Here is an 11104-nt window from a genome sequence, read left to right as displayed (position 1 = left end):
ACTATGTATTTTCATTCTAATGCATTGAACTAACATAAGTAAATATATGATAGAATGGGGTTCATTAAATTACTGATATTAAGAACATATGGACCCTTCCCCCCGGGCCTCTGATCGGACAATGTCCGTAATTGACTCGGTCGGACACAGCGGTACCAAAGTCATCTAATGGCTAGCGAAAATTCATGGATTCGTGCCGGTGCTGCTTGATACAGAGGTTTGTATATCTAAAAACAAAGTACATGTTTATCATTTATTTTATGCAGTCGCTAAAATTGTTTTTACAAGGTCATTAATATTCACACACCAAACATGCAAATACAGAAACAAAACAAAATAAAATTTATATCTATAGGAATGAAATCAAGCCATGAAATTGATTTTTTTTTTTTGGCTTTTTTTTTTAATATATATGTCGAAAACAATTGAAAATTTATATTCTTTTTAGATTAAATGTAATTAAATTGAATGATTTTATCTCAAACTTTTTCAATAAAGAAATATACTTCTTTTTCTAAATTTTGCTTCATGTTTACATGTTAATAAAAAAACTGATAGCGAGTAAGAGATACCGGAGCTTCGCCGACCAAAAGTTTTTGATCCGCGCCTCTTGTTATGTGACGAGAGTAGCGGAGAAGAAAGCCCTGTCAAGCGGAGATCCATGTACCGAAGACCAGTCTGTGTGGGTGTATTTTACACATCCCTCCCTTTATTCCTATTCCCCCGCCCCCTTCGAGGTGAGGAAAGGCATGATTTCAATGACAGAAAATCGTATCTTTTTATTTAAAATGACAACAAATTTGTAATCAATACATAGGCGTCGGAACCGGGGGGGCTAGGGGGGGCTTAGCCCCCCCACTTTTTTTCCAAATATAAACTTAGTATAGACATTGAACATATCTTCGTAAGTTTAGCCCCCCACTTTCCACAGATACGTCTTAGTATAGGTTAAAATTGGGAGAAGTGTTGGTGTTTGGAAGAAAATTTTTGGTACTGGAGTTCGAACTTACCCCCCCCCCCCCCCCCCCCACGAAATAGGATTTTCGTGTTTGGGAAATAGACATTTCCTTTTTTTTTTTTTTTTTGCTTGTCAGGTTTTTTTGGAGGTACAAAAAAATTTTTCTTACACTTAGCCCCCCCACTTTCAATTTGCTTCCGACGCCAATGCAATATGTCTTTTGCACTATATAGATATATGCAAAAACAAGGGTTCGAAACTAATCGGTCTAAACGGTTACTTTATAAGCAAAAAAAAGATGCTATATGAATAAAAAAGAACGGTTACTTTATATGCAAAAAAAATGCTATATGAACAAAAAATCTGTTACTTTATATGCCAAAAAAGATGCTATATGAACATAAAAACAATATTCTCTTCCATTCTTCCCTCGAGGGGAAAAGCGAATGACATTTATCAGATTGTTTTTTCTTTCTTTCCTTTTCTTTTGTTGAGATATATTTCATAATATTGGATTTTTCGTTAGTGTCAAAATTGAAAAACAAATTTTAGTTTGTAATTTTTACTTCGTCTTCTAGTACTGACGCTAGAATACTAGTGGCATTTTTTGTTGATTTATTAAATGCAAGTTGTTTCATTCATATCTTAAAATTACTGAATAGGGGAGCAAGAAATTTTCTTTTTAATAAAAAAGGGCTGAAAATACATGTATATACTAGTAAATAAATTTTACTTAACATATATCGCAGGTCACTTTTCCAGCAACAGTTTAAGGTACGATAAATAAAAAATGTACTTATGCACAAAATTAATTATTTGAATTTTATGAAAATTTCTTTTTAAGGTAAAACTTTGAGATTAATAAAAAAAAAATCTAGTTTTAAAGAAGATCAATTATTGAAAATTTTGCAAAATTAAATCTAAACCGAAAGGGGGAGGGGGCAGGTTTATAAATATCGTCCAGAAAAACCCTCAGAATGTGTTAATGGTTAATGAATCGATCTTTTGATTAATGTTAGCATCAGTAATGGAATTCTCAAATCAAAAGTTTCGAAGACACACCCATAACCCCCCCCCCCCCCGCCGGTGTATAAATGTCGAACCCTGGAAACTATTTATGTTCCATTGGCATAAAAACAAGATCTTCCAAATATAGAAAACGAAATGATAAATTCAGAGACAAATTCTTGCAACTTACCATTTCATTTAATTAATAACATATATAATTGTCACAAGAATATAGAAAAGAGAGACATAATAAATAAATATGATACAGTCAACATAAAATGTAAATTTAACTCTGGTTTAAACCAGATTAAAACAGTAAACTTCCTTTTGAATTAATTAAACATAATGGATGATAATAATGAAAACCTTTCTCCTAATTTAATATACATTCATATATACAGTAGTAATAATTCTTTTATTTCCTTAGGTGAAATGCGCGACCAATATGAAGACTTGGTTGACATGGCGTGACTTATTTCTGTCTGGCGATTGCCGCGGGCGGACACATCCATCATTTGAAGACAAGGGTTTTTTACAGAGTCCCAATCTGCCTTACAGTGGGGGAAAATAAACATCAGGGCAAGGATCGGGGGACAAGGTCTAGTGAGGAGGGATGTTAACGTGACTGGCATCATCAGTCCCCAGTTTGGGGTATTTTGGGTTTTGAAGTCATTGAATATAGCGCTCTGGAATTAGTCGCGGAATGACGTATAGTTTGGGAACACAGCTGACTCACAATATTTCTTTAAGGTAAACATAAACTTCGTCTTAAAATTATTTGTTTGATTTTTTGTTTGTTTCTTTTGTTTTGTTTGTTTTGTGTTTGGGGGTTTTTTTTGGGTTTTTTTTGTTTCTTCTTCTTTGGGGGGGGGGGGTTGCTTGTTTGTTTGTTTTTGTTTCAAAATTGAAATATTAACGATGAATTTTTGTGTTATATTTAAAATAAAAATGAGGATAAATATTGTCGATGCCTATGAATATTGTTTTATTTTGGTTAAAATTTCAATAGAATTGGTAAGTTTTAAAAATTAAAAATACATTGCATATTTCATTCAAATATAGAAGTTCCACATGACTGTCATTATAAACAGAGAAGAATGTTCTACAACTTGTAAAAATTCTCTGACTGTCATTTGTCGCCCTAAATATTTCACGAATTATCACAGTTATAAGTTTTACTATCTGTAGATAACTTACTACCTTTTCGGTCTTTGTGTTAAATCTTCACTTTAATTGGGTAAACAAAATTGTGAAAATGTCAAATTAGCTCTTCGACCATTCTTCAACATCTGCTACACTGCCTCCAGTAAATAATCGAATAAATGAAACAAAATGATTTTTTTTTATTTTGCAAGAAATATGTTTTAATTTGAAGCACGACGTTTACATGATTCATTTTTTATGAATAATTAACCTTTGAAAATAATGAAAACTTGAAATCTAGTCATGTAAAATCTTACAAGAGGAAATTGTGTACAGAAAAACTACACAATGGTGAACTTAGCGTAAAACATGTGAGAGAAAAAAGGTTGCTACACGTTAACTCTTGTCAATTCTGTCTGTTTCCGCTTAAGAAATGTCTGACATAGAGTTTTATAGAACCGTCATCTTACCAACATCGTGTTTCAGAACAGCCTTTACTGCGCCCCAAAACCGAATAAATTAAACTTTAAAAACAATTTTAAAAAGCAATAAAATCAAATATAAGCTTGAACGTGATTTATATGAACAATGTATAGGCGTCGGAAGCAAATTAAAAGTGGGGGGCAAATTGAAAGGGAGGGGGGCTAAACCGACAAAAAAAGGTAAACCCCAATTTTCAATGCCTATATTATGTGCATATTTGCAAAAAAGTGGGGGGATAAGCTTCCCTATCCCCCCACCCCCACGGTTCCGACGCCTATGCAATGGAAATTCTTTTTTTATTTAAGGGGAAGGAGGGGAAAGACCTGGGGGGGGTTAGGAGAAAGGGGGTTATATATTTAAGCTATATACGACGAAAAAGATAGAAAGTCGAGACAAGAAAAAGAGGCGATGGGGGGAACAGTGGGAGTGAAAAGGGAGACTATATTGGGAGATTGAGAAAAGGGGGATACCAAACAGAAAGAGATTATGATGGGATTGTGTATAAAGGAGAGAGGGAAGAGAAGGGGAAAAGATGAGAGGAAATTAAAGTGGTCAACGGGGAAAGAGAGGGGAAAATATGAAGTAATGAGTAATATATGAGTAATACACATTCTTAATATGAAAGCCCTTTATCTTCTCATTCAAAAGTTATGGTCAATTCAATGTAATGTTGAATTTTTTGAAAAGTAGGTCAAACTTCAAGGTCAAGGTCACGGGCAGGGTAAAAAATCATATCGTATTTAGAAAGGTCTTGTCACAGGTAATAAACATGTGTAATATGACAGCTCTGTCTTTTCTCATTCAAAAGATATGACCAAGGTTAAAGTTTTTGTGACGGACGGACAGAACTACAGACGGACAGAAGAATGAGCTCTTATGTCCCCTCGCTTTCACGAAAGCGGGGGACACTAAGGGATAGAGAGAAAAAAGATGAGGGAGATCGGTATCTCTCGCCATGTAAATTTAAGCCCCCTCCTTTTACAATATTAACGCAGAGAGAGAGGATTTCTCAAATATTGAATATGCATACTAAATTGTACACACAATATATTGGATCTTTTGTTTTACTAATTGGGGGATATAGGGGTTTTGTACACACATGTACCTTTACATCGTATATAGATTCAATGGTCGCTTTATTCCAACACAGCAAAAATTTATTGTACTCCCAGATTACCGACTTACATTGAGCCTATATAATAGAGTATTCACGGCACTCTGTACTGAGTATAGATAATACACTACAAACACCACGGTGACAGGATTGTTTCGTAAATGACATTTGTTTTTTTGACAGTAAATTTTATTGTTTTTACGCCTGTCACATTGATTCATTAGATCACTTTTTCATTGTAGCAATACATATATATTTTATGTATGTTTCAAATTACGCATTCCGTGGATAATTTGTATCAATCTGACAAAGAAAACATCCATGATGTTTAACTGTTCCTGTCTGAGTTGTTTGCAGATTTTTAAATATATCATTATCTCCCAGAATTCACAAGATTTTACCCAACTAATAAATCAAAAATAAATACTGTGTGTGAAAATTGATATTTACCATTTAGAGAACAATTATGATGATTCAAAGCCCAACCTATACTTCGCTGAAGTTTTACAACCCCCAGGGAAAAACTCAGGGACATATTATACAATTTAAATCTTCGATTTGTAAATCAATCAATGGTTTAATCATCAGAAATTATGACAGAGATAAAGCCATGATGTACGAATTAACAATATACTAGAATAATGGCAATATATGCCGAGTGTTTCATACAGACTAGTACATTAATTTATAATCCAGTACCAATAGTACGAATAAACTATACTTTATTCAGGTTAACCACAAAAAAACTTCAACCTTTTACGAAGAAAAATCTAATGAAAGATGCTAACAATATATTTTTTAAAATAATTTTTCAGTCGTCTTGGAAACAGTCGGTAGTATTGTCAATCATAACAAAAGGAGTCTGAAGTGAGAGATTTTTTTTTCTACCTATTGATATATTAAATTCTTTGAAGTGGGAAAAAAACACTATATGTTCGTGTCAAACTTAATTTTAATCAATTCAGAGTTTTTTTTTATCGTATTATCTGATATATTTGAAACGACACAAATAGCTTTGAAATTCTTTCTGTTTTCGCGAGTTTATAGATGTGGTTTATTCTGCGAGTTCCTTGACCAAAATGCTGAATTACCGGTATTCTCTCCAAAACAGACGTCTTATGGGTGAAAAAAACTATGAATGTATCCAATGAAATGATATCCACCAAAACTAAAAGACGAATTATAAACTCTGATTTTTTAAAGAAAAATTCAGTCAAAATCTTATTTGTTTACCCGTGATTCTCTTCAAATCCTTGACCTTATCTGTGTGACCTTGGCCCGAATCTTCTGCGAACTACATACCGTTCAGCAGGATTCCATTATAATTAGTATGACTTGCAGTACTCCGTTATCCTGATCATAGAATGCCTTACAATTAAGACATAAAATTCCAATTCCTAAGCAAGTATGTAAGATTAAGAGGTCATTTGAAACATATCTAAGTTTCCATTAAACAATTTATACTTAACCTTTTAATTAATATTTTTAAATATACATGTATATATATTTTAACGTAGACTTTGTATTGGGTCTTATACAGTTTCCATTTTCTAAATTTCAGTTTGTTTTTTTTTTCTTGAAAAGCGCTACTAAGAGAATTTATACTTTTGAAACTTTCTTTATTTAATTTAATTTAATCAATATTTTATCATGTAAGATCACATAATTGGATTGGACATCAGGCATGGCCTATATAAGTCCTCTCCAAGGTCAAGGTTACAAATATTAAGAATTGACAATGATTTACAATGATGAAAAAAATTCCTAGAAGTTACATTAATTTCTTTTGTTATCTAAGGTGGGAAAAAAGAAAAGAAAAAAAGAATGGAATTAAATTATACAGAAGCGTTATTACTACGTATGTATACGTGGTATACTCGCTATACAATATAATGACAAAATAAATAAATAAATAAATAAATAAATAAATAATAATAATAAAAAAAAGTGCAAACAAACAGCAAAACAGAATAAGTAAACAAATAAAGTGCAAAGAACAAATATGTAAAGAAAAAACAGACAGAAGGAAATAGTGACATCAAAAAATAAATACTTTTTGATCAAGCAATTACACTGAGTAAAGAAAAAAATTAATAAAGTGCAAAGACAAATTTCCATTGAAAAATACTATACATATACATGGAACATGGAAATGCTGAGAGTTGAAGTAAATAGAAATATGAGAAATATCTGGATTTATTATTATTTTTTGTTTACTTAATTACAAAATACTATCAAAATCTTTTTGAAGACTTGATGTACAGTTGGACTGCTTCAAAAATTGAACAGTTATTTTATAAGGTAATTGCCTATCACCAAATAACAAAGTATTCACAATTTTCTTTATTTAACTGACTTACTTGTAAGTCATGGAGGGCTTGTTTTGCTTTTATAACAGACGGTTATACGGACATGGTGATTCCCAGTCTTAGAGTATAACAGCATACGCCCAAAGTATATGGGAATGGAGTAAAAATATGACAAAATCAAAAGTAGTGGGAGTTAACTATAACTAACGTACAGGGCTAAGACATATAGATGATTAAAACTGCTAATGGCTCGGGTTGTTAATTTATCCATGGGGAGGAATTCGATCTGCATTCAGGCTTCTCCTTTGTGGCTATTTCAATAATCGTAAAATCACAATTTCACATACGTTGCCATTCCTTGGACCTAAATTAAACAGTCTTTATTCACCTTTATTTGTATAAATATCTTTTTCTTTGGACAACCCACACAGCTGTTCTTTTTGTTGCAAATTTATTTCTTTTTGAATAATTGCTTGTTTACTTGTTAGATTTAATCGATGCCGTACAAATCTACGACGGAGGAAAAGGGACATCACGAATACGACTGTCGCAAAAGGACGTTAGGATTACGACTGCCGTACTATAGTTTATAATCAATGACTATATTCAATCACTGTTAATATTCAGATATCGATATCCCTTTTACTGGGAACTCTCAAGCCTTAAATGTCATACATTAAATTATTAAAACCTGCCATAGTAAAAAATGTAAACTTATGTGTAATCGTAGAATTAAAGAGTTCATTTGCTCAAACAGTTGAATTGATTAAAAATATTGAAATAAAGAAATGTATATTTGACAAATGTACAGTTTTAAAAATTTCTTCCTATAAAGTACATTTTTCAAAGTAATTCATTAATATTTTTTAAGAAATATGTTCAGATACTATTAAGTCATTCGGATTATAAAAAAAACGGCAGCTGTGTGTGTCTGACAATATGATGTATCTTTTTATAAGTAAAAGTCTTATAATCAATAAATCACATCAATTAAAATCGGAACACAGAATCAGGTCGGGAGACTGAGCGAGGAGTATGTTTCCACATTTACAAGAAATACATACATTTTAATGATCAATTAGATATAAATCCTACAATCTGGCTTATCTTTATTTTAGTTGCTGAGCTGTGGAAGTTTGTACAATGTGGAGTTCATTTAGAAGGTAAACTATTTTAATGGTTCCAATTAGATTGCAATCCCAATGTTAATTTCTTTTCAAATACAAAATATTAAGAAATATTTGCTGTATTTATTTCAGTTTTCATTTATTTTGTTTTAGTTTTCATTTATTTTATTTAAATCTACTATTTTATTAGAAGTGCTAATAAGGCAGTTAAGATTGCAATATATAATCTTTATCTTCTGAAAATGTTTTTTTCAAATGCCACATTTAATGAAACAATATCAAATTAAGATATTTTCTGCTGATGATTTTTTTTAATGAATCAAGATCAGATTACTTTTTTTTGAGTTTCTGGTTATTTTCAAAAAGCCTTCAGAAGAATCTTTGAGTGAGACCGATATATTTCAAGTTTTCAACCTGTATATCAGTTTATGTTTAATGTGACAGTGTCATAACTCTTTATAATCTTGTAAACTCTTTTGTCTTTGAAGGTACTACTGGGTTGCCGGACTTGTTGTCCTACTCTACACGATATCAGTGATGGTAAGAATGAACACACATCCCAGTGACGGAATAGGCGGACTATACAAAGAACTCGACCTCCGCGCCTCGCTGATGGAGAGAAAGTCTCCTTTGGGCTGTAAGAAGAAAACTAACGTGGCCTTTCTGAAAGTCCACAAAGCGGGGAGTACCACGGTAATGAATATCTTCATACGATTCGCCTTAAAGAACGACCTCAATTTAGTGCTACCAAGACGTAACAACGGTACAGGGTTTAATTACCTCGGGTATGGAACAACAGTGGACCGGAGCAAGATCATTCCTCTTCCGGGAAACGAAACCTACAACATCCTGTGTAATCACGTGGTCTACAATAAGGAGGCGTTCGATTCTGTGATGCCCAAGGATTCTGTTTATGTGGCCATTGTGAGGGAACCGAAAAGTCACTTTATTTCGGCTGCTTCCTATTATGGGTTTATTCATTTTCTGAAGAAAACAATTCCTCACCGAGGTAACGTCACTGATGGGATGCTGTTAGACATATTTTTGCGGCGGTTTGCCGTCAGCGGAAACCACTCCCAGGCTGGGCTAAACTACATCAACAATAGACAGGCGTTTGACTTTGGGGTTCCACGTACCCTGTTTAGAAACAAATTTGTCATCAATAAGTACATTCAGAAGCTAGACAGTGAATTTCCCCTTGTCATGTTGGTGGAGTACTTCGACGAATCACTGGTTCTCATGAAGAGGTACCTCTGCTGGGATCTAGATGAAATTTTATATGTGCCTCTTAATATCAACAAAGGAAAGAGAAATCATCCCGTCCAGTTACCCAAAGATTCTGAAAAATTCCTCCATTATTTTGATTATGCAGACTTTCAGTTATACGACCATTTTCAAAAACGCTTTATGGATCAGATGAAGTTAGAAGGACCAGACTTTCAAGATGAAGTGAACACTTTTAGAGAAATAAAAAGTCATGTGACGACATTTTGTCAGAGCAGGCCCCTTTCTAACCGCTTTATAAACCTTAAGTCCACAAAGTGGAATTCTGAGTTTAACGTGACAACGGAAGACTGCAAGGAAATGATGATGCAAGAACTTCCGATGATGCGCATGCTCATAGACTCAGCTAATACTCGATATAGAGATTGGTTAAGAGTGCAAAAATTTAAAAACTCACGACAACGAATGGTTGGTTGAAAACACAATTGTGCAATTATTAGGTCGAATTTTACTTCTTATAAAAAGGTAAACAAGCAAAGTTATCTGACCATTTGAAGCAGGTATATATATGATTTCAATTGGAAAAGTTATGACTGGAGTTTATTCCAAGTTATTGTATTCCACATCTTTCCCAGGAGCTACTGTACTTGATGGAAACTCAGAATCTAGTCTGTGACGAATGACTTGTCGCCATGACAACACTGACCAGTACCCCGTATCAGACCAAAGCAAGAAGACCAAAGAGTCCCGAGTGAGTCACAAAGAATGACGAATGAGACTGATGTTTGAAATCACAAAATCTGACACTTGGGTTTAAAGTCATTCCACCATTTCTTTCATTTCATTACTTAGACTTATTGTGATGCCGGTGAGTCCAGTGTGTGGTAAAATCGCCGTTTGCATACTGTAATTCATTCCAATATAATATAGACAGACTGAAGATCGTAATATGACTGAAAAGGAGTAGACGGCATTCAAAGCATGCATAATATATTTCATGATTTTTTAGAAAGTTCATATTCTGTTAACTGTTGCTGCTAGACTGGTAAACTAGCGAGTATTGTTTACATAATATTGTTAAAAACGAATGGAAATATTTATTGTATGAGTGACAATTTTTCATTGCATGTGTGCTACAGTTATCGAGTTTATTTTTTAATTAAAATGTGTGAATAAAAAAGAACGTCTTTTAAAAAATTTCTGTCAACCCTTTAATGATAAATCCCCTGCAGTTATTCTACCTACTCTAGAAAAAAACTGAAACAATGGGTATATTGTGAAGGAAAAACAAGACGTGTCGTATAAATGACCTTGGATAACATAATCATGCTCCCAAAAAAACACGACCCTGGGGGTTAAGTTCAGCCATAAAGTCATGTATCTTCATTTTTAACATTGGACAATAATGAGTTCATTTATTTCATACACGTGAAAAATTATGAAGTTTATTACACTCGTGATTAATTGTAAGATTTACGTGATTAATAATAATTTATGAAGTAAATCCTCTTTGGAACGTAGTTTTTTTTCGCCCATACTAGATAATATATATTAATATTATTTCATATTTTTTTTTTGATTAGTTAACCCCTTTATACACTATATAAGTTAAAACTGAAAATCTGGAACTAATGCTATTTTTATGCTACTTTTTACTCGTGAAAGAAAGTCCATTTCTCGGTAAAGTTCATTGCAAGCAAAATAATATTAAAAATTTATCTGAATATTTAACATTTCT

At 32.9% G+C, this 11104-nt stretch overlaps 1 protein-coding gene across 1 annotated transcript; it reads left to right on the top strand.

The window, feature by feature from the left end:
- The first annotated feature begins 2342 nt into the window (after positions 1–2342).
- Positions 2343–10527, top strand: LOC134239421 (galactosylceramide sulfotransferase-like). Its single transcript, XM_062721604.1, has 3 exons — positions 2343–2716; positions 8134–8178; positions 8631–10527. Exons 2-3 carry the CDS (start codon positions 8159–8161, stop codon positions 9841–9843), a joined length of 1233 nt encoding a protein of 410 aa, XP_062577588.1. The 5' UTR covers positions 2343–2716; positions 8134–8158; the 3' UTR covers positions 9844–10527.
- The last annotated feature ends 577 nt before the right edge of the window (positions 10528–11104 follow it).

Source organism: Saccostrea cucullata, unplaced genomic scaffold (assembly GCF_032062105.1).
Source record: "Saccostrea cucullata isolate Sc308-1 unplaced genomic scaffold, CSIRO_AGI_Scuc_v1 ctg344, whole genome shotgun sequence".
Lineage (NCBI taxonomy): Eukaryota > Metazoa > Mollusca > Bivalvia > Ostreida > Ostreidae > Saccostrea > Saccostrea cuccullata.
The sequence above is the reverse complement of the archived record's forward strand: the minus strand, read 5'-3'. Positions and strand labels throughout refer to the sequence as shown.